This window comes from Rutidosis leptorrhynchoides, chromosome 3 (assembly GCF_046630445.1).
Source record: "Rutidosis leptorrhynchoides isolate AG116_Rl617_1_P2 chromosome 3, CSIRO_AGI_Rlap_v1, whole genome shotgun sequence".
NCBI lineage: Eukaryota > Viridiplantae > Streptophyta > Magnoliopsida > Asterales > Asteraceae > Rutidosis > Rutidosis leptorrhynchoides.
Window position 1 is genome coordinate 460,207,008 of NC_092335.1, and position 25,257 is coordinate 460,232,264.

The 25,257-nt window shown below is 39.5% G+C and overlaps 1 protein-coding gene across 1 annotated transcript; it reads left to right on the forward strand.

Annotated features, from left to right (window-relative positions):
* The first annotated feature begins 22,032 nt into the window (after nt 1–22,032).
* On the forward strand, nt 22,033–25,055 carry LOC139898025 (glycosyltransferase BC10-like). Its single transcript, XM_071880736.1, has 3 exons — nt 22,033–22,852; nt 23,825–24,141; nt 24,599–25,055. Exons 1-3 carry the CDS (start codon nt 22,274–22,276, stop codon nt 24,918–24,920), a joined length of 1,218 nt encoding a protein of 405 aa, XP_071736837.1. The 5' UTR covers nt 22,033–22,273; the 3' UTR covers nt 24,921–25,055.
* Nucleotides 25,056–25,257: the final 202 nt, after the last annotated feature.

Below are 25,257 nucleotides of genomic sequence, written 5' to 3' on the forward strand. Positions count from 1 at the left end.
CTAACTAATATAAAACTAAACTAATATATATTATAAATATATAATATATATTATAGAAATAGAGAGATTGAATTGATATGGGGTGCAATGGATTCGGCAGACTTCGTGCCTTTTATAGGAGATTTCTGACTTTGGCTGCTCCGCGAGTGCGGTACTTTTGTACCTTACAGCTCCGCGAGTGCGGAGCTTCGGATTCCAGCTCACCACTTTTTGGCCATTTGCTTGTCGACATAATTAATAAATATATATAATTTATATAATTATTTATATTTTATATTATATTCTTGTGCATAGTTGACTTGTACTTTTAGCTCCGTTGACTCGCGTGTTGATGCTCAGTTCATGTCTCGGTTCCGGATTTTTGAACGTCCTTTCGTACGCTTAGATATCTTGTACTTTGCGTTTTGCGACTTGTACTCTTGTAATTTTTAGACGTTTCTCATCAATAAATTGAACCACTTGAATTGTAACTTGTACGTTTTAGCTTTTTGGTCATTTGCATCTTCTAATCGTCATTTTCTTCTTTTGTCTTCGCACTTATTTAATATAAACGATTATTACATGAAAATAGAACAATTGCAACTGAAAACTTTACATATTGGAAGGATATTGTGCCTAAATATATGTTCATTTGGAGCACTATCACGCACCATGATACACAAACCTGTGATTGATCAGATCCTCAGTTGGATAACCTCCGGAAAGGTAAGATATCAGCTTTTAAGACTGATGAACCTCAATCTTTATGATTATCTTAACAGATTAGATGATCACCTCATGATTATCGATGATATCCGGACGTAATGTGTATCCTCCTAAGCACATTATTTTCTTACCGACATCTCACAATGTTAGATACTGTGGGAAGCATTGGCTTGACCAATTGCGAGGTAGCCCGTGCGTTCTTTTGGCACACATGTTCGATCGTCATATCTTTGGTGCTCGGTTCCCACTTGATTCCCGATTCTTTGAAGACTACATATTACGGTTCAGTTTCTCTACCTCATTATTATGGTACGCTATTCGAGACTATATTTAGCTACTTTGTTCATATTAATTGCTTGAGGTTTGGGAAGTTAATTTCGGGGGAATGCAAGTGGGAGGCATACTTGTTATCTACTCCAAAATCTTGCCCACGCTAGTATTTGTTAGGTTTCTTGTTTGTTTGGTTCTACATGCGCGTTTGAAGATGTTATTATATGGTAGAAGATTATTTTCGAGTTTGATTGCTTAAGGACAAGCAAAACTCTAGTGTGAGGTGGTTTGATATCGCATATTTTATACACGTTTTCCTTATCGATATCGATCACATTGTAGTCCTTTTGGATACGATTTGGCGTTTATTTTGATAGTGTTATGAAATTCCGAGTTCTAAGACCAAGAAGATGAAATTTGAAGTTATTTGATGGTTTTAGTGATTTTCTATGCAAACGAGTGAAAGATGTTGGTTTGATTCGAGTTCGGTTGGAGTTAGTGAGTTTTCAGCTTCAGATTCAGCAAAAGGGGGCCTGGAGCGCCGCTCAAAGACCTGGAGCGCCGCTCCATTAGGCACAAAAATGAGGTCGAGAGTTTTCAAAGTCCACAGATCAGATTCATTGGGGCCTTGAGCGCTGCTCAACAATTGGAGCGCCGCTCCACTTCCAGCCGGGTTCAGAATCGGGGTATTTAAAGCACGTATTTTCACCCTAATTAACATATCTTATTCCCAGAAGATTTGCAGCAGCTCTAAGACGAAAAAGGGTGATTTTTGGGGAATCCCGAGATCATTGTAACACATCAATCATTACGGAAACATGCTTCGATTCAATCATCACTCAAGATTCATTCATCTATTAGGGTTATCTATTTGTTTCAAACAATGAATTCATATATTATTTTGATTATGATTTTGGTTTTAGCCATGATTGTTTGCTAATTATTTAATGTTTGTCTAGACTAATAACCGAGGTTTTAGATGTTGATTTGAATTATCAAGGATTTTATGCATGTTAATTTGGTTTTGATTAAAAGACCCATTCTTGTTCATGTTTACATGTTTGCTCTCAATTGATTATTGTGTTTGTTTGATCAAGGGAACCCTGGGTTAATTTAACACTTTAATTTACAACTATTTTGTCTTAAGTTGTTGTTTGCTAAACCGGACCAAGGGGGTAAATTGGGTAAAGACTAGTAAATTGGATAGAAATGAATTGTGTAAGCGAACGTAAGCACAATTGTTAATCGAATTACTAAGTTAGTTAATTAGTTGAACACAAACAATAAGGTCTTAAGTGCAAGGGAACCCTACACTGTGTAATTAGAGTTTGAGTGATCATTAAGAGAACTCTTGGTGATCCATTTGGTTAATTTGCATGCATAATTGAGATAAAAGGTCTAAATAACACGAACATCCATTACCGAGGGTAAAAGGTCTAGATGAACATTCTTGTTTGAATTGAATACAAATCTATCTTTATTATTTGTTAAGTGCTAGCGCATAAACTAAAAAGAATAAAAATACTGTTTTTACTTTTATAAACCATTTCTTGATTCGGCTAATCGTTAAATAGCCAAAACTACAAAAACCAGTAATTTCATTAGATTTCTAGATAAAGTAGTTTAATTACTTGTAGTTAGAATTTTAAGTTGATACGAAAACTTTCCTTGGAACGAACTTTGGACTTTACCGAATCATACTAGTACACGATCGGGTACACTGCTCGTTAGTGTGTTTAAATCAATTAAACCGGTATTTTCCACTCATAAATTATATACTAGATTTTACACATCAATTACTAACAACACATCAAATATAACATAATCAACAATTTACATACTTCAACAGTCAGATCACTCGCACGATGGAATCTCATTCATGCGGATGAGCCATCTCATTCGCTCGAATGACATGTCGTTTGCACGAATGAGTCAGCCATCATGGTCAATGCAGAAACTACTTGGGTCGTGCGGATCACAACGTGGGTCGCACGAACGAAGACGTCCTTCACACGAACCACATTCCCTTCTCACGAATCAGGACTTGGAAAAATCAAACCATGTACCAACTCTGGTCCGCACGAAACATCAAGTGGTTCACACGAACCACTACCTCGATCGCACGAACGAAAGCTCATCCGCACGAGTGATGAATAACATGTAGAAACAACAGTTTCACGAGTTTTAACCCAAAATCCCAGTTTTGGACATTTCTGGTTAATAGGTGGCACACGAATATGCACAAGCATACATATGACACTATCAAGCATCAATCAAGCTTACAAACACACAAACAATAAGAGTTAAGTTAAATTGTACCAAAACCCATTTATCTCAAAACCAAATTTAAACAAGATAGAATCAATGCACAAACGTTAGATATTAGCTATAGATGCAACAAGAAATCAGTATCTAGCTTCAATCAATCCAACAATCACACACGAATCAATTTAGGGTTTGTAAAGTGATAAAAACTAAGTAAGGGTTTTCTCGTTTCTAATTTGGGAAATGAAAAGAAAAGTCCAGAACATACATACATACATAAATGGGTTATAAACTCATACCCCTTATCACACAGGTATTTACTAGTTATATGATATGTTATGCACCTCGGCAGACGTTCCTAACTGAGTCCAAATCTAAGAAACAAATATGTTATGTGACCTTTGTCACAAAATAGACTTAACTAAAACACCAAATAATTATAAACATATAATTATTAGAATTACAAATAATATCACATAAGAGTAAAATAATCATTTTCAGCTAGGCCTAATCCGAGGATGTTACATTCAAAGTATTTGAATAAATTGATTCTAAATAAAAATAAATTGTTTGATAATTGTTTTAAATTAACGATATGAATTAGCTAGAATTATTTAATTAACGTGTTACATGAATAAAAAATTCAGTATACTTGTTTGTTAATTGTTTTAGATATAATTGAAGGAGGATATCATAAAAAATTTAGGTACTTAATGATTAAGGGTGTCAAAATTCTGAATGTTTCAGCAATGAATGCTGAATTATTAAGAGTCATACATCATTTAAAGATTGTAAACAAACGCGTTGAATGCTAAATTATTCAACAATTAGTTTTGAACCATTCAATCGAGAGGTAAACACACCCGTAAATAAATGATTAGTACTCTATTCATCATATATTAATGGTCCATAGACAAAACATATAGAATTTAAGTGATCTTATTATTCTATTACTTTTTCTTTAGTTTACCGTTTGATCATGCATATTTTTACCATTGGGTTTAACATGCCTGCTCAATGCGTTAGTGGGGTTTAAGGATCTTAGAACAAGGCTCTCCGGTCCGGCTACCGTGAATAACCCTGGCCGACATGATGATGTCGGCGGGGTGGCCAAGTGATTAAGTCCACCTTCGATAGCGATCGCTGATCAGAAGGCCCCAAATAAGGTTGTAGGTGCTAGCTTAATGAAGAACTAACCTGTTAACCTAGAAGAGACGAAGAATGATGCTTAATTACGTAAGGCGTGTGGCAGATGCTAGTTACGTAATTTGATGATCCCTAGAATGATAGTTAGGGTTTGTATATATAGGCAAACCCTAATTCTAGAACCATCCAAGATATTGGCAATCCTTTCCATAACAAACTCCCCGAACCACGGATGTAATTATGGAAAAGATATTTACTTGTTAGCCAAGCAATCGCTGTACCGAGAACAAAGGCATCAGATACAAATCCGCATACCGCATAGCGCACACAAGCACACGCATACGCACACTATTAAACGCCCGCATACATATGAGGTGCGCATGCGGGTTTCGGTATCATTATTTCCCTCCAGTTTGATGTTATATGACGCAAGACACATGACATCAAACTATTAAGCGGAAAAAACAAGAAAACCGCAAGCATTCAATGTTCCGCGTGCGTTTCGAGGTCATTTAATGCCTGTCACTGTCGCAGAAACCCATTCGGCTGACAAGACATAAAGTGGCAGTTGGCAGGCGCGTGTCAGCCACACGCTCATAGGTAACCATACCCAACTGACATCCACGCGCGCACTTAAAATGCCACCCGTTGATCGCGTAACACGTGTACAGCCAGGATGAGACCTTGTTACCCCAAGAATTCCAATCCACACTATAAATAGACGCCCTTCACCTTCATTTCTACTCTCCTGCCATTTGCTTCTCTAATACGCTGCCTTTGTCAATTCCGATCAAATCTCGAATACTCCGGCCTACTCCCGAAGGTTAGTAATTCTCTAAACACTCAATAGAAAATGACTAAGGCTAGCGAGACTTATGTAGATAGTGTAGAGTCCATTATAGAGCAGAGGCACATTGATTTGTTAGTGAAACAATACCCGCCGCTAGCACAGTACAATCCGGTGCCACCGTTGCCTAACCAACGTGCTCATTCACCACCAGAAAATAAGGTAGCCATATACGAGCATGCGTTTAAGCATGGTAATTTTAGGGTGCCCCCGTCAAATTTCTTTCTAGGCGTTTTAGATCACTTCAGCGTAGGGTTAGGGCAACTACACCCTTATGCGATAGGAAAGATTGTGCTGTTTGAAATGTGGTGCGCTGTACTTAACAAGGTTCCCTTAGTGAAGGTCTTCTGCCATTTATACCGTCTAGCCAACCACCACAAATCGTGGTTTACCTTCTTCGCCCTTCAAAATTTCACAAAAACCCCCAAATTGAATGCGGGTCAATGGAAAGAAACTTTCTTTTTCATTGACCAAACTGGTGTTGCGGCCAGTTTTCCGCAAACTCTTATCTGGTGCGAAAATATGGCAAAGGATGTGAACAAAACCCCCACCCTTGATGATGACGAAAGAAAGCTGTTGGTGGAGTGTGCCAACGCACAACTGGTGCACCGTTCGTATGGAAATGTGATGCTGCGGTTAGGAAACATATCCGCACATTGGCCATGGAAGAACCTGCGTCCGGCCATAGTCGCACCGAATGGCAAGGGTAGGAATAGTACAAATGCATATAAATATAAAACCACTAGCGCATTCGGACAGGTTATAATATTGCACACATGTTTGCAGAGATGAAGATGAAGAAAGTGCTCACGGCGGAGGATATTGCGGCCATTTCATTCCGTAAGCAAAATGTCAATGAGCCGCTTGAGTAGGAAAAGACCGGTGAGAATGAGGAGCCAACACATGCCATCTCGGGCAACAAACGCAAAGCTACCGACACTACCCAAGCCAACCAGAAAAAGAAGAGGCTTACTCCTAAACAGGCGGAGGACATGCGGAACGACAACTTTGTCCCCGTCGACCCGGTATCCGCAGATCTCCCTCCTCCTATCACCGGTAAGCATCTCTTTCCTTGCGCAACATCTTACGATTTACCTCGTGCTAACGATACTGATTTGCAGAGCATATTGATGAGACACATCACACCCCACCGCGAGTCAATCCGGAGCTCGAAGCTACCGCCGAGTCAAAAGACAAGACGATACACCTGGACTCCGAGTCCACACCAACCCCGCCACACGGTAGCTTCCGTTTGGCAAACTTGGCACAGCTCACCCAGTCATCGGCGGAAAATGCCGCAGAGCAATCCACTTTCCTTCAACAAATCTTCCCGACTGAGTTTCGAAACCAACTAGCCTCACTGCCCTTTAATCAAGCGCACAACGCTTTCATCCAAAACGGCCTCGTCTTTTTGGCATGTTTGCAGATCAAGCCCGCCGGTCCACTAACTTATATCAAGTAGCCGTGCGTAAAGAAACAGAGCTAGGACTGCTGCAAGCGGGCGTCGACCAGGTCAAAAAAGAAAGGGATGCCGCAGAGGAGGCACGCAAAACGGCGAAGGCGACTGCGGCACAAACCAAAGCTGCCCTGATTGAGGAGAGGAAGAAAAACCGCGAGCTGGTTGGTGCGGTTGACCAAGCTAAGGGGGAGACTGAGCGTCTGCGGGTAGAGCTGGAAAGGGTGAACAGGGAGAAGGATGACGCGGTGACTTGCCGTGAATTGGCAGAAGCGGACTTAACAAAACTTCGCACCGCTCTTCCTACCATTGCGCAGAAGGTGATGGATTCTGGGCCAGTATCCGACAAGTTTAACGCCTACGTTGATGCGGTGAAGGACCACGAAGTCAACAAGGCAGTGCTGGAGGTGATTCAAGCTTTCGGTCTGACACCGCCGTACCCTGACACCGTACAAAAGAAGCTAAAGGAGGGTACGGCCGCGGTGGTAATGGAGGTGGAAGAATCCATCACAGCCATCCCAATCCCCCTGATCAATGCTTTTGTTGCGGACCTGAATATGTCGGTTGACGGGTTCCTCAAGGAGGATTATTAGTGATAGCTTGTAATTTTTTGCGCCGTAAGTCCTATATTCAGGCAGGCAATATGAAACAGATATGTAATATCTTAATTTTGTATATATGATATTATTTTGTGCAAGCGGTGTGTATTAATTGTTTATATATCGCGAATCAAAACAAAGAACTAACCGCACGCCCACGCGCATAGTTAACCAAAACTTATGCGTATGCGCAGGTACTGCGTAAAAAAAACAAATACTTTAGCAATTTTACCTTTAACATTTTAGACTCAAAAGCTACTGCGTTATTGCTTTGTCATGTGCTAGAGGTGCACTTTAGCTGTATGGGAAGCAACACAACTAAAAACAAACCAATGTTTTTATACTTAAGAGTTCCTCACGCAAACCAATGCGAGAGTAATTACGCACAAGCAAACCAATGCTTGTATTTTTAAGTCGACTTGGCAGCCATCTAGTCTGCATGGCGCTTAGCTAGGGTAAAACCAATTCCCTTCGCCCGCCGTTAATGTCTAGCCTTGTAACCAAACAGGCTTCTGCCGCACGGAGGCTAGAGGACACCCCTTAAGTAGGCAGGAACCGCATACAAAAAGAAATAAACAATAAAAGTATGCGCGAGTAAATATTCAATTGGCATTAATCATGATTACAACCGCGACACATCCAAACGGATGGAAAATACATAGAGAAAAATAATGCGCTAAAATAAATTGGAGTGATCAAGTCCATCCAGCTACATATAACATTTTTTCAATAATGTCGCGTGCCAAGTGCGTTTCACCGGTTTTCCATCTAATGTCTCGAGATGGTATTCCCCGGTGTTGCTTGCTTTTGCTACCCTATACGGACCTTCCCAGCGGGGGCCCAATTTCCCAGTATCCTCCGCATGACTTGCGTCATTCTGACGCCAAACTAAGTCCCCACACTTATAAGAGCGCGAACGCACACGCTGATTGTAGTACTTTGCAATTTTTTGCTTGTTATTGGCTTCGTTTACCACCACAGATAGTCTGCGTTCTTCAAGCAGATTAAGATTTTTCCGCAAAGCTTCTGAGTTATTTTGTTCGTCAAAATTATGTATGCGGAACGTTGGTACCCCAATCTCTGCGAGCACAACAGCTTCCGACCCGTAAACCAAACTGAACGGAGTTTCGCCAGTGCTTGCTTTCGGCGTCGTTCTATGCGCCCACAAAACTTTTGGTAGTTCGTCCACCCAACCAACTCTACCATAGCCCAATCTAGCTTTGATTCCGGCCACTATATCCCGGTTGGTGACTTCGCACTGTCCATTCGCCTGCGGATGCGCAACAGAAGTAAATGTTTGCTTAATGTTAAGCTCAGCGCACCAACTACGAAAAGGATCCCCCACAAACTGTGTACCGTTATCACTAACGATTTCGTTTGGTATGCCAAACCGACAAACAATGTCTTCCCATACAAAATTTCGCACCCTCTTTCCTGAAATTGTTGCCAGTGGTCGTGTTTCAACCCACTTAGTGAAATAGTCGATTGCAACAATCAAGAATTTAATGTTTCCTGCGTGTGCAGAGTATGCGTAAGATACTGACATAAGTGGCATATGGTATAAAATAAATGATAATATTACCTCGGCCTTTTGGAAATGGTCCGACTATGTCAATTGTCCATTTGCAGAATGGCCATGGTGAGGAGACCGGTATCATAGGATGCGCAGGTGCCCTGCTGATAGGCGTGTGTATTTGGCAAGATTCGCATTGCTTCACTATCCGCGCGGTATTTGCGTACATAGTGGGCCAATAATAACCTAGCCACATAATTTTTGACACAATAGACCTGTGCCCCGAATGAAGAGCACATGCACCCTCATGCACCTCGCGTATAACCTCCTCTGCCTCTTTCGGACCAATACATCTTAAGTGAGACCCTAAATAATTTTTTCGATATAGGACATCACCCTCAAGGGCATACAGTGGTGCCTTGATGCAGACCTTCTTCGCATCACCTGAATCCGCAGGTGACGTGCCGTCCCGTAGGAAAGCAATAATAGGTGTCATCCATGTTGAGCTGGATTCCTCAACAGGTGCTACCAAAGGCATCATAACAATGGATTTCGCCTGCAGTTCTTCAATAAGAACTTTCTTCCCAGATGATCAAAAGCCAAAGCAGCCAATTTGCTAAGCGCATCCGCTTTCTTATTTTGCCCCCGCATTACGTGGGAGATCTGAAAAGCTTCAAACTGGTCAGCGAGGTTATGAACAAGCGATAAATATTGCTGCATGGCAATGTCGTGCGCCTCAAAGTCCCCGCTGACTTGACTACACACCAGCTTTGAATCCACATAAGCGTGCAGAATTTTAACATTCAATTTATGCGCGATGCGCATACCTGCTAACAGAGCCTCATATTCTGCTTCGTTGTTCGTAACAGCAAAATTAAACCGTAGCGCATATGTATGCTCTTCACCGTCTGGACCAGTTAAAATTACACCCGCACCCGCGCCAGTTGCGCTGCAAGCACCATCGGTATATAACTCCCATGGTGACAAAGTTGGTGCAGGCGTATCTTGATGTTCTGCTGATGCCTCGACATCCGCAGGTAACTCTGCAAGGTAATCCGCAAGTATTTGACACTTAACCGCGCTTCGCGAAGAAAAATTTATTTCATGCTCTCCTAACTCGACTGCCCATTTAGCCATTCGGCCATAAATCTCAGGCTTGTACAACACCTGAAAGAAAAATGATTGCGTTAATCAATGCGGAACCCCGGACATTGCCGCAAATTAGGCATGTACCAACCTGTTTGATTGGTTGATCAGTTAGAACCACAATTGGATGTGCTTGAAAATATCGGCGCAAACGCCGCGCCGTATGGACCAGCGCATATACTAGCTTTTCTATTGGTGCATAGTTTACTTCGCTTGCTGTCAGCGTCTTGCTTACAAAGTAGACCGGCAATTGCGTCTGAGAAAACCTCAGCATTAATTGTATACGAAATAAATAATTCACTAGTAAAAGGGAATGGATTACCTTTCCGCGATCTGCGATAAGAACCGAGCTGATTGCTTCTTTTGATGCCGCAAGGTACAGCGTAAGCGTTTCTCCTGTTACTGGCGCGGTGAGTGTTGGTAATTCAGCGAGCACCCTCTTCATCTCCTAAAAGGCTGATTCCGCCTCTTGAGTCCATACAAAGTCTTTTTTCTTTAAGCAATTCTTCAAAGTATTGAAGAATGGCAATTGTCGCTCTGCGGCCTTCAACAAAAAATGCGTGATCGCCGCAAGCTTCCCTGTTAGACTTTGCACGTCTTTCTTTGTCTTCGGAGATGGCAAACTATCAATGGCTTTAATATTTTTGGGATTCGCCTTGATTCCCCTCGCTGTCACCACATGACCTAGAAACTTGCCTTCCTCTTCCCCAAAACTACATTTGAGGGGGTTAAGTTTCATGTTTATCCTGCGTAGAGACGCAAACATTTCTAAGATGTCCGCGAGCATTTCTTCCTCAGTGTTACTCTTAATTACCAAGTCGTCAACGTACGCTTCAAGATTCCTACCAATTTGGTGTTTGAATGCCGCATCAATTACGCGCTGATAGGTTGCGCCTGCGTTTTTTAATCCGAAGGGCATCTTCTTATAACAGTAGATACCTTGCGGCGTATGAAAAGCAGTTTTGTCCTCATCTTCCGCAGCCATTAATATTTGGTGATAACCTTTGTATGCATCTAGAAAACACTTGTACCGAAAACCTGATAGTGATTCCACCTTCCAATCTATCTCCGGGAGAGGATAGTTGTCCTTGGGACATGCTTTATTAATATCCTTAAAATCAACACAAATCCGCCAGTTACCGTCAGCCTTTTTCACCAACACAGGATTAGCAACCCATGTCGGATAGCGCACTTCCCGCAGAATGTTTGCTTTGACTAGGTTATCTACTTCTGCGCATAACCAATCACTGCGTTCAAGAGCCATATGCCGCTTCTTTTGCCTAACTGGCGTGAGTGATGGATTAACATTTAATTTATGTTCCGCAATGTCTCGCGGAACCCCAGTCATGTCTGATTCGCGCCACGCGAAAACATCTGCGTTTGCGGATAATATTCCATGTAGCTTAGCCTTGGTTTCAGCTGACAAACCTGCGCCGATTTTAATTCGCTTATCCGGATGTAAACGATTCGCTATGACCGCACAGTTTGCGAGTTGTTCCCCCACGCTGGGAGTGCTTATAGGCACAACTGAGCCACACAACTCAGTTGTTTGATGTGACGCAATCGTGGCAACGCCTCCCACTGTAGGAAACTTAATCAAGCCATGCACCACTGATGGTATAATGTTAAAACGCCGTATGAAGTTTCTTCCTAGCAGCGCGTTATACCGCGAAGTCGATCGGACCACATAAAAATCAACCAACTCATGTCTGACCATCTGTGGATTCCTGTCATCCGCAAGTTCTACCATCAGCTCTATCCGCCCTATTGGCCATGAGCTTTCTCCAGAGAACCCAGATAACGTAACATCAGACTGGCGTAGCTGCGTCCTAACTTCTGCAGGAAGGAAACGATATCAATGTTCGTACATAATGTCGACACCACTCCCGGTGTCAACATGCATGCGTTTAATTTGTACTCCGCAAGTAGGGATGCGACACTTGATGATAATGGGCTCGTTAACTGTGTCGATTGACATTACAGGAGGAAACATGATTGGGAGAAGTTCCCAGTCATGATGATCATTGTATTTTCTCCTCTGGCTGACTTTCTCTACGTCAACCATGTTAATGGTTAAGTCCGCGTTTTTTGCTTTATCAACTTTTTGCCATGCGAAAGTTTTAGCCTTCGAACCTTCCTCTGCAGATTTTCCCTTGTCCTTCTTAGGTGGTTTTAGGTGATCCAATTTACCTGCACGTAGTGCCTCGAGCACTCGTTCCATCAAGTTTTTGCATCAATTAGTGTCATGCCCGTAATCGTCATGAAATTCGCAATACTTTATTTTATCCCGCTTATCGAATTCTGTAAGCGGAGTTGGAACCGCAAAGGTTGCGCATACCGGTTCGGTTGCCAAAATTTCTTTTGGCGTTTTAGAAAAACTTTTAAGCAGCGCATAGTTCTGATTATTGATGCCGCGCTGATTATTGTTTCGATAATTGCCATTTGATTTCCCTTTATCATTCCTGATAGGACCACCGCTAGGATACCTTCCGCGAGAGTTGTTACCACGATTTTGATCGCGTGAACGATCATCGTCGTCCTTCCTCTCGTTGCGTGAGCTAGCTGTTGGGATATCATTATCTTCGCCACTCCACATATAGTCGTGGCATTCATTAAGCGCCTCAGCATAAGTTGTTGGGACTGTATGGCGCAGACGCCTTACCAGTGTTGGATGACGCTCTGAGTTTATACCATGTATGAGTCCGGAAATCTGTTGCTCTGGTTTGAGATCTGGTATGCGCAGACACTCATTAGTATATCTGGTGAGAAATTCACCCAAAGATTCCTTGGATTTCTGCATAATATCATGACATTCAATATGAGTGCGTTTGCGTGGCCTCTGATTCTGATATTGCAGCAAGAATTTCGTCCGCAGGTCCATAAACCCAGCTATACTACCCGCCGGCAGCTTATTAAACCATTCACGAGCAATACCCTGTAGTGTCATTGGAAATATCTGGCACGCAACCGGATCCACCCAACCTTGAGTGCGCATTGCGCCTTCAAAACGCTGTAAGAAGTCATCTGGATCAGTTAAGCCATTGTAAGTACCCAACGTATAAGGTATCTTTGGTGCAGTTGGAAACGGATATGCAGTTATATGCGGAGGAAACTTATCGAAAGTAGTTGGTAGCTCAAAAGGTGGTTTAACAGGGTCACCTTTGAGCCCTGCGAAGAAACGCCTCATCATATCCTGAACAAAATCAGGTTGTGAAAATAGGTGGACCATGTCAGGAGGTGCCGCCTGCATAAATTGGCTTGCGAGGTTTGCCTGCCCCTGAATATTTTGCCAGGGCTGCCCTGGAACCTGCGGATACAACCAAGGCTGATTTGGAAAAGAAGGCAGGCTTGCCGACGCAGAGTATACGGGTATCTGAAAAGGTGCCGAAACCTGTGGCGCGGATGCCTGCGAGACCTGAGGATATGCCGCTATAAGCCCAACCGTATGCGCAGTGCTTTGTTGTCCTGCGGTTATCGGCGTCCAATGAGAATTGGAATCCGGAATGACACTGAACCCCCAACTATTAAGTAATGCCTGCGCATCCGCAGGAGTCAAAAACTGCGAAATTGGACGCGGTGGTTGCCAAGGTTGCAACGGTGTAAACGATGAATTCTGCAGAACACTCTGCGTCTGCAGAGGGATTGAAACCGTGGTACTATAAATAGGTACCTGGCCGCAGCATACTACATGCGGGCCTACTGTTTCACCACTAGTGCCTACCAAGATGACCCTTGGATCCAATGCGGAAAAATCCAACCGCGTGGTGGTAACTGGCGAGTTTGCCCTTGGCGGTGTAATCCCATCTGGATATATCGGCTTATACCTCTGAAAGAAACAACGACTACTACTTCCAACTAAATTTCGGGACGAAATTTCTTTTAAGGTGTAGGTAATGTAACATCCCGCGTTTTTCCGTTAAATTTATTTTTAACACTATTTTTTTTAAAATAAAATCTTTCGTTATTTAAATTCGTAGTTTCCGTTGACCAACGTTCTTAATTTTTCCCGTTATTTAATTATAACATCACTCGTTTACTCGAGCGTTTTTAAAATATTCGTTTGGTTAATTCCCGCACCCGCTTTGAAACTTGAGGGACCGAGGTTGCCAAGTGGGCAAACTAGTTGACTAGGTCAACTAGTCAACCCACCTTATCCATCCATTCATTTCACCTCCCACCTTCTCCCTCTTTTCTCTCTACTTCCCTTTCATGAACTCAAACACCCATCCTCACAAATTCATCATCTAAATCCGATTGGAGAAGCAAACATCAAAACAAATTACTTTTTCGTGATCCTCTCTTCATCCTCTTCGATTTGGTACCAATTTCATAGCTTGGGGTAAAGTTTCTAAAAACTCTAAATTTCTCTAAATTCGTGTTTTTGACTTGAAATGGTGTTAGTTAGTGTCTATGGCTCGTGTATAACATGAAAATATGATTTATTTGCTCGATTTGTTGTTTTGAAGTAACTAGCATGAACTTGAAAATGGGTGTGCTTAATCTTTAATTTTAGATGAGTTAATGTTGTTAAATTGTTAAAGTTCATGTTTTAATTGTGTTACTAGTATCACTAGCTTCGTTTTGATGCATAGGTTGACTAAGAAAACTTCAAAAACATGAATATTGATTTTTGTGGATTTTGGTTAGGGTTTGATAGACTTAAAATGAACTTTTTGATGCTTGAATGCCATGAAATTTTATTTGTAAGTGTTTAGTTGTAATGCACGTTTCATTGCCTTCAAAACGGCATATCATATGTGTGAATTGGATTCCCGAAACTTAAAATGCATTTGATGAACTTGAACTTTGAAAATAAACCTTTATTGATCAATTGACGAGTTTTCAGTTATTGTAATTGATGTTTTTGCTTGGTGAAAAGTAGTTAGTTGTATTCCTTGTCAAAATACCTTTCCAACGATATAAGATACTTGTTTTGGATGTTTACAGTTTAGGATTTATGGGTATTTGAAGTTGGATTCGTGCTTGAGTGTGAAAACTGCCAGAATTCTCTGCACAGGTAATGGCGCGGCGCGCCATATACCCGCGCGGCGCGCCAAAGTGGTATGTCCAACTTTGTCGATTTTTGAATAATGTTTGCTATGCTACACACCCCCGATCAACATGAAACTTGGACAACATGCTCATATATGATTTCTAAGCTCATGAAAATAGTTCGGGACCCGACCCGACCCCATTGACTTTTTCATTGACTTTGACCAAGTTTGACTTTTAGTCAAACTTAACAAAACACTTATGCAATCGTTCTAATCTTATTTTATACTTGATTCTTGCATGAAACTTGACAACGTGATTCACTTGCTATACTATTCGAGTCGTAACGAGCCATAGGACTAATTGAACACATTTCACCCGACCTTGTGTCGTAACCGGTTAATTGATACAACTTATTTGTTTAGGTCAAGGCTAAGCAACTTTCATGCACACGTTTACTTTGTGAAGTACATTTATACTCGTGCACTCGAGGTGAGATCATAGTCCCACCTTTTCAACAATTTTTATACTTTAAATCTTGGGCTGAGAAACATATATTTTGTTACATCTTGTACTACTTACTTTTATGTTTTGAACACAAGTCCGATGAAACAAACATTCTACAGCGAGTTTAGAACAAAATCCTCAATTCGATTATCATTAGTTACACTTGCCGGGTGTAAGCGAGAACTTATGTTGTATGGATCCATATGGGTTTGACAAACCCTCATTCAAACGGTTCGCTACCGTTTACGAATGAAATATATTTTCGAGAAACAGTGTATGTTCTAACACTATTGTGATGGGGTTCTATGGAAGGAATGTTAAGCATTGATAATTGGGTGCTCGCGAACAAACTTTTGGAATGCAACTTTTGGATGATCAATTTTATGGAAATACTAAATCTTGTGGTTCAAAATATAACTTTTATTAATACACCTATGATTTCACCAACGTTTTTCGTTGACAGTTTTCTATATGTTTCTCAGGTTCATACATGGCTATTTGATACATGCTTCCGCGTACTTTCATACTTGCTTGAGGTCGAGCATACATGCATACACTCTGATTTCTTGCTTGGAGTCAAGCATACATACATACTTACGCTATTTATAGCAACTGTGATTTTCAATTAATTATGTCGCAAGTTATTTCATTTATACATTACTATTTTGTAATCTTAAACTTGTTGTCGATCCTTTTGGTAAACTGAACTTTGCGAGTCTTGTACTTTTCAAATGAATGCGACGTAATTTTGGTCAAACGAGTCTCATATAGGGACTACGACCACATAACGGGACCTAAGTTAGCGGCGCCGTCAATGACGATTTTGTCGGGTCGCTACAGATGGTATCAGAGCGTTGGTTGTAGGGAACTAGGATATGCATTAGTGTGTCTGACAGAGTCGTTAGGACGCATTAGTGAATCTAGACTACAACCGGATAGTTAACCATTGCATTCTGACATACATTTGCTATAGATAGCACTTACTTGACTACTTATGCATTATACTTGAATCATTCTTAGGCAAACTTCTTAATGGTACCAAGTTTTCATCTTACGAACTCGTATTCCGCCACTTTTTGGTAACACACGTAAATTCATGATTCATACACGTATGGATGACGACGACTTCATTAGTCACACTTGTTCGGGAACTCTGTCTCCCGGATTGTTATTTGCCACCGTTTCAACTTACTATCGGTTTCCCACTGGTGTTTCTTACTATCTACTTTTTGGTATTACTACCATCACTACTCTAGGTGAGTATCGTCATCAACATTTATCACTACGGTTGCGTGCTACTCGTTATCATGACTCATTACTCTTTTCATACCTGAATACCTTATTGTCTGACTCGAACCACATTGACGTGAACAATCATTTATACACTTCCCTCGGGAAATGCATCTTCAGAGTTGCACAAATTCTTTTGATTAATACGAGTCACGTTAGAGACGTCGTTACACTTTGTTTATTTTAAATTTTCACGATTACACGAACTTGATTCTATGGAGTGATGTGGGAATGGAGGTATGAGTTAGCGTAATATAACGTCATTTGATCAACGTAGTTATATTACGGTAAGTCATACCAAAGTTCTAATGACACGTGATGGTGGTTGGACTCGATCAACCTAATCACCACCATGTGCCATGTACATGACTTCACTTTTCTTGTTTGGATATCCGAAAACTCCGAGAATATTGATAACAACCATACCCGGGACACATCTTCGATTATTGTTGAACCATATTTATGCTTCCGAATGAATGGAAAATTCTTTCAACTTCAAACATATGTTATACGCGTATACTATCTCGTCTTCGCATGGTTTCATCGAAGAACTACAATATGCTTGATATGCCCACATCGAGGCGGAAATTTCTCTCGTATTACACTCGTACTTCCGTTTAAGGAAAATATTTTATCTAAATTCTCAATGGAGGGAGAGACTCTTCACGTTATACTAGTATTCGCCACGAGGGTGAATAGTCCTAACGAACGTTTTCGGAAACCGATAAATCTTTCGCGGCGTGAAATTCTCGAGAAACAGAAACTTGTTCTAACAAACATTTTCAAGTCCTAACAAACTTGTTCGAATATACCTTACAGAACTGTACCTCATTTCGGATCGAAATCCTCGTTTCACTTCTAGATTTCGGAGTGCTTTTCGAAAAGCCTCGGGACCACGTTTAAACATGAGTACCACGCATCAACCATAAACCGACGAACAAAGCAAATGTACGATTCAAACCTTGGAAACCGTAATACGAGCTTGTGTTATCAACTCCAAATTTACTTGAGAAGAGTATTTTCCTTTAGCCGAATTCTCTTACTACAATGATTTTCATTCTAGTTTTAACGTCACACCTTTTGAAATCTTATGTGACCGGAAACGTCATTCTCCTTTCGTAGAACCAGGTTAATGAAAATCAAACCACCGAACCTGAGCTAATTCATGGAACAACCAAGAAACTTCTTTAACCTCAGAAAGGCTCGAGACGACCGTAGTCGCCAAAGGAGCTATGCCACTGTTAGACGTAAACTTTTCAAATTCCATGTGGAAAACCGCGTAACGTTAAAAGTCGCGTCTTGAGGAGGTGTAATTCATTTCGGGAAACGTAGAAAGCTAAATCCGCGATATTTTGATCCTTTTGAAATCTTGGGGCGTATTGGACCCGATGCATACCGTTTAGATTTTCCGATTCATTTAAGCTCCGTTCATCCTACATTCCATATATCAAACTTGAAGAAGAGTCTTACGAAACAGGAACATGTTATCGTCTTCGACGAACCTACTATCGATGACAAACTTTCCTTCCTAGGAGAACCGGTTGAAATTTTGAATCATGAAACCAAACTTTGAACCAACGTAAAATCGCGACTGTCGAAGTTCGTTGAAATACCCGAGGGAGTACCTTCACTTATTCATAGAACCGACAACGCAAGATCTCAAGGAAGAAACAACGACTACTACTTCCAACTAAATTTCGGGACGAAATTTCTTTTAAGGTGTAGGTAATGTAACATCCCGCGTTTTTCCGTTAAATTTATTTTTAACACTATTTTTTTTTAAAATAAAATCTTTCGTTATTTAAATTCGTAGTTTCCGTTGACCAACGTTCTTAATTTTTCCCGTTATTTAATTATAACATCACTCGTTTACTCGAGCGTTTTTAAAATATTCGTTTGGTTAATTCCCGCACCCGCTTTGAAACTTGAGGGACCGAGGTTGCCAAGTGGGCAAACTAGTTGACTAGGTCAACTAGTCAACCCACCTTATCCATCCATTCATTTCACCTCCCACCTTCTCCCTCTTTTCTCTCTACTTCCCTTTCATGAACTCAAACACCCATCCTCACAAATTCATCATCTAAATCCGATTGGAGAAGCAAACATCAAAACAAATTACTTTTTTGTGATCCTCTCTTCATCCTCTTCGATTTGGTACCAATTTCATAGCTTGGGGTAAAGTTTCTAAAAACTCTAGATTTCTCTAAATTCGTGTTTTTGACTTGAAATGGTGTTAGTTAGTGTCTATGGCTCGTGTATAACATGAAAATATGATTTATTTGCTCGATTTGTTGTTTTGAAGTAACTAGCATGAACTTGAAAATGGGTGTGCTTAATCTTTAATTTTAGATGAGTTAATGTTGTTAAATTGTTAAAGTTCATGTTTTAATTGTGTTACTAGTATCACTAGCTTCGTTTTGATGCATAGGTTGACTAAGAAAACTTCAAAAACATGAATATTGATTTTTGTGGATTTTGGTTAGGGTTTGATAGACTTAAAACGAACTTTTTGATGCTTGAATGCCATGAAATGTTATTTGTAAGTGTTTAGTTGTAATGCACGTTTCATTACCTTCAAAACGGCATATCATATGTGTGAATTGGATTCCCGAAACTTAAAATGCATTTGATGAACTTGAACTTTGAAAATAAACCTTTATTGATCAATTGACGAGTTTTCGGTTATTGTAATTGATGTTTTTGCTTGGTGAAAAGTAGTTAGTTGTATTCCTTGTCAAAATACCTTTTCAACGATATAAGATACTTGTTTTGGATGTTTACGGTTTAGGATTTATGGGTATTTGAAGTTGGATTCGTGCTTGAGTGTGAAAACTGCCAGAATTCTCTGCACAGGTAATGGCGCGGCGCGCCATATACCCGCGCGGCGCGCCAAAGTGGTCTGTCCAACTTTGTCGATTTTTGAATAATGTTTGCTATGCTACACACCCCCGATCAACATGAAACTTGGACAACATGCTCATATATGATTTCTAAGCTCATGAAAATAGTTCGGGACCCGACCCGACCCTATTGACTTTTTCATTGACTTTGACCAAGTTTGACTTTTAGTCAAACTTAACAAAACACTTATGCAATCGTTCTAATCTTATTTTATACTTGATTCTTGCATGAAACTTGACAACGTGATTCACTTGCTATACTATTCGAGTCGTAACGAGCCATAGGACTAATTGAACACATTTCACCCGACCTTGTGTCGTAACCGGTTAATTGATACAACTTATTTGTTTAGGTCAAGGCTAAGCAACTTTCATGCACACGTTTACTTTGTGAAGTACATTTATACTCGTGCACTCGAGGTGAGATCATAGTCCCACCTTTTCAACAATTTTTATACTTTAAATCTTGGGCTGAGAAACATATATTTTGTTACATCTTGTACTACTTACTTTTATGTTTTGAACACAAGTCCGATGAAACAAACATTCTACAGCGAGTTTAGAACAAAATCCTCAATTCGATTATCATTAGTTACACTTGCCGGGTGTAAGCGAGAACTTATGTTGTATGGATCCATATGGGTTTGACAAACCCTCATTCAAACGGTTCGCTACCGTTTACGAATGAAATATATTTTCGAGAAACAGTGTATGTTCTAACACTATTGTGATGGGGTTCTATGGAAGGAATGTTAAGCATTGATAATTGGGTGCTCGCGAACAAACTTTTGGAATGCAACTTTTGGATGATCAATTTTATGGAAATACTAAATCTTGTGGTTCAAAATATAACTTTTATTAATACACCTATGATTTCACCAACGTTTTTCATTGACAGTTTTCTATATGTTTCTCAGGTTCATACATGGCTATTTGATACATGCTTCCGCGTACTTTCATACTTGCTTGAGGTCGAGCATACATGCATACACTCTGATTTCTTGCTTGGAGTCAAGCATACATACATACTTACGCTATTTATAGCAACTGTGATTTTCAATTAATTATGTCGCAAGTTATTTCATTTATACATTACTATTTTGTAATCTTAAACTTGTTGTCGATCCTTTTGGTAAACTGAACTTTGCGAGTCTTGTACTTTTCAAATGAATGCGACGTAATTTTGGTCAAACGAGTCTCATATAGGGACTACGACCACGTAACGGGACCTAAGTTAGCGGCGCCGTTAATGACGATTTTGTCGGGTCGCTACAGTTCCGACGAGTCCCCGGAAGTCATGATACTGTTAAAAGAAAAAATTCAAAAAAAAAAAAAAAAAAAAAATTCATGAACAATAAGCCTTATAATTCAAAACCTTTTAAAAGAGAAATCAATTAAACAGTCTTGAACTAATTCAGCTCTCAATGAAAGCACCACTTGATCATGCATATTTTTACCATTGGGTTTAACATGCCTGCTCAATGCGTTAGTGGGGTTTAAGGATCTTAGAACAAGGCTCTCCGGTCCGGCTACCGTGAATAACCCTGGCCGACATGATGATGTCGGCGGGGTGGCCAAGTGATTAAGTCCACCTTCGATAGCGATCGCTGATCAGAAGGCTCCAAATAAGGTTGTAGGTGCTAGCTTAATGAAGAACTAACCTGTTAACCTCGAAGAGACGAAGAATGATGCTTAATTACGTAAGGCGTGTGGCAGATGCTAGTTACGTAATGTGATGATCCCTAGAATGATAGTTACGGTTTGTATATATAGGCAAACCCTAATTCTAGAACCATCCGAGATATTGGCAATCCTTTCCATAACAAACTCCCCGAATCACGGATGTAATTATGAAAAAGATATTTACTTGTTAGCCAAGCAATCGCTGTACCGAGAACAAAGGCATCAGATACAAATTCGTATACCGCATAGCGCACACAAGCACACGCATACGCACACTATTAAGCGTCCGCATACATATGAGGTGCGCATGCGGGTTGCGGTATCATTACCGTTTTAACTATATTAATGGTCTAACAATTTTTACTTATTTTTTTTTCTTATACGATAAAAGATATGGATATAAAGAAAATTTATTTTATTATTCTTTTATTTTATTGAAGGGACTGTTAATTTTCGGGACATATTAGAATAACATTTTTCTTTGTTATTTTGAAGAAGAAAAAAGTCAACATATAATTCCGGAAGGTATCCATTCACAACACAACACGACTCTTATGTTTTTTTAGTCTTTTAAAAAATCACTTCTTGTTAGATTCTGGACAGTTTTTTTAATTTTAATTTCTATCTCATACACTCAAATACACATCCCTGTTTTCGATACAATTCATCAATACTCGGATACCCACAACAAAATCACAAATCCAACTATCCAAGTTTCGATCTTGATCTTGTTAAACACAACCTCCCATGTTTCTGTTTCTGGGTTTTTAAATCCTTTATAAACCCTAACATGGGTCACCTTTAATTTCAACTTTACTTACATATTTGATTTCATCATCACCATCAAACCCTAAAGTTCCATCCGTACAATGCAACTTATCATCTTTATTGCTAGTTTAACTTTAATCACCTTGCATTGAATCTATAGATACAATTTTTGTATCTACATATAAGATGAGGGGTAAAGGTGAAAAAGATGAATTTGTGTTCAAAGATTCATCTATTGGATTAATGAGACTTCTATGCTTTTTAATACTATTTGTGATTGGTGTCATAGTTGGTTTAACTTCAAGTTCACATGTAGATAGGTTATTTACATCACAACCCCAAAAATTTTACTATATGAATTATGTAACTACTGCACCTGCACCTAGTTCTGATACTAACATTTCGAAAACGGATACTCTTGATCATAAGAATTGTAGTACTAATTTAGTTAGTTGTAAGAATGATGATTGTTTGAGTATGGAGAGTTTTAAAATGCCTAAAAATTTGACTCATCGAATGACCGATAATGAGCTGTTTTGGAGAGCTTCATTAGTGCCTGATAAGCCCGAGTATCCGTTTGAGAGAGTACCTAAGGTTGCTTTTATGTTCATGACAAGGAGACCACTTCCGTTTTTGAAGTTGTGGGAGAGGTTTTTTCGCGATCAGGATGTGAATAAGTACTCTGTTTATGTGCATACGAACCCTGGAGTTCGTGTTAGCTTTGACAATTCTTCGGTTTTTTATAATCGTGTGATTCCTAGCCAGGTATGGATATGTTCTTTGTTGGATTATTTTGTTGTATGCTTATTAATTTATGATTATTAATTTGATGTTTGTATGTGGATGCTTGCATATAATGTTAATTAGTAATTAGGGCAGGGGGTCTTTTATCATTGGGGTTACTTATTGTAAAACTTATTATGTAAGTCTTTATTGTTTAATGTGGTAAATTTAGCGGTAAGCATATAAGAGCTTGTGTCCGACTGCTATTGTCACAATTGTAAAACTCTCCGATTACTCCTGATTAATCCCTGATTACTCCTTTTTAAGAACAGACATGATTTTACAAAATCCGATTAGTTAATCGGCCGACGTCCGTTAATGGGTCAAAATCAGATTTATTGCTCAAAGTTGGATTTAGTAGGTCAAAATCGGTCAAAGTCAAAATTGGTCGAACATTTTAATATGATTTTAAACTAGAATTTAGAGTTTTTGAACAAATGAACGATTATGTTTGTGTTGCTAGACAATTAGGTTAAAGTTTATGTTTATGTTTATCAGTTTATGGTTTACTTTTATATTTAGACATATATAAATATAAATTTAATTTAATTTTTTTTATTTAAATGTATTAAAGTCTAATCCGATTAATCTCCAATTTGCCAATTCTTCCTCCAAAGTTCCGACTGAGTACTACTTGAGTAGCGAGTTTGCAACCTTGGTGGCTATTGTATTTAATAACGTTGTCCGATTCGAGGATTGATTATGTTTTTGGACACAATCTAGAAAAACAGAGTTGCAGTATCCTATTGTTGAAAGACTGAATCCCTGTATTTAGTGGCATAGAGTGCAATTTTCCGGGTCTATTAAGACTGTTATTACATTTGGTAGTCATGAAAACATGTAGTTGTTTGTATGGGTTGAAGACCATCACTGTGAAGTATGATCTATGAACTTTTACCGTTCCTTTTTATGGATATTTAACTAATACATTTATACGTTTTTATTTCGTTTTAGAAAGTGTATTGGGGAACTGTAACACTTGTGGACGCGGAAAGGCGACTTTTAAGCAACGCGTTGCTCGATTTCTCCAACGAACGATTTGTTCTTTTATCAGAAAGTTGTATCCCTATATACAACTTCCCAACCATTTATGATTATCTCATTGGTTCAACTTTCAGTTTTCTCGACTCCTTTGATGATCCATCTCGTTATGGGCGTGGGCGTTACAGTCGACGCATGAGTCCCAATATCAAACTTCGTGATTGGAGGAAAGGATCTCAATGGTTTGAGATGCACCGAACTCTAGCCATCAAAATAGTCTCTGATACTAGGTACTTTTTTTTCCTTTTCAAAATGTTATATAAGAGATTAGAGGTGGCAAGATGGACGGGTCGTGCGGTTTGGGTAACAAGTTTATATTGAAACAGTCTAGATTAAAAATTGTTAATGGTTTTAATCACAATTAGAAAACTACATTATCAGTAGTGGTTTAACTTTGAAATAAAATAATTAGTGGAGGTTTCATTCTTTGAAATACAATTTGGGTTGACTTTTGACCCGTTTCCGTTGTAGCTATTTTATTAATTTCTCACGTTTGATTATAACTCGTTAGAGATAAAACAACATCTGAATCGACCTATTCACAAGTAAAGTAAATGGGCCGAAATTGCTACCTTTTATTTATATCTATATCTCTAAATAATAATAAATTTAAATTTAAATTAAAGAAACAAAAGAGAGTGTATTTGAGGTGATATTATTACTACCAAATAACAAATTTATTTGCAGGTATTATAATCTCTTCAAATCATACTGCTTACCATCTTGTTACCCGGATGAGCATTACCTGCCAACATTTGTCAACATGTTTCGTGGCTCATTAAATTCTAATCGGACAGTAACTTACGTTGACTGGTCGTTGGGGGGCCCACATCCTGCAACGTTTTGGGCAGAACACATTACAGAAAATTTGATACAATCTATCAGGAATAACGGAACAAACTGCTCGTATAATAAAGGTAAAACTTCCATTTGCTTCTTGTTCGCTCGGAAATTTCATCCGAGTGCACTTGATCCCTTACTCGGCCTCTCATCGACACTAGGATATTAACGATAAGGTATTTTCTATATTTAATGGGAAGTTTTGTCACAATTATTCCCCATATATGTTGCAGATTTTGATACCCTATTTTTCTATTATATACTTGTAATTTGCTAGCACTGTTGGGTCTTTATTATTCACCGATCAAGTTTAAAGTGTACACAAACTAATGGATCTCAACAAATATACTTAAGTTTTAATAAGGGTATGTTTGGCAAAACTAGCTGCAAGCTGGTAGCTGGAAACTGTTAGCTGATAGCTGAAAGCTGGAGTTTTTTAGAGATATTTAGGTGTTTGGCGAACTAGTTGGAGCTGTATAAAAAGCGGTAAAATGACAAAAATGAAC

Bases quoted from the DNA above. Each gene is read 5' to 3' on its own strand.
- LOC139898025 (XM_071880736.1), top strand. From the start codon at position 22,274: ATGAGGGGTAAAGGTGAAAAAGATGAATTTGTGTTCAAAGATTCATCT. The intron at 22,853-23,824 runs GTATGGATATGT...ATTTCGTTTTAG, and splicing joins ATCGTGTGATTCCTAGCCAG to AAAGTGTATTGGGGAACTGT. The intron at 24,142-24,598 runs GTACTTTTTTTT...ATTTATTTGCAG, and splicing joins AAAATAGTCTCTGATACTAG to GTATTATAATCTCTTCAAAT.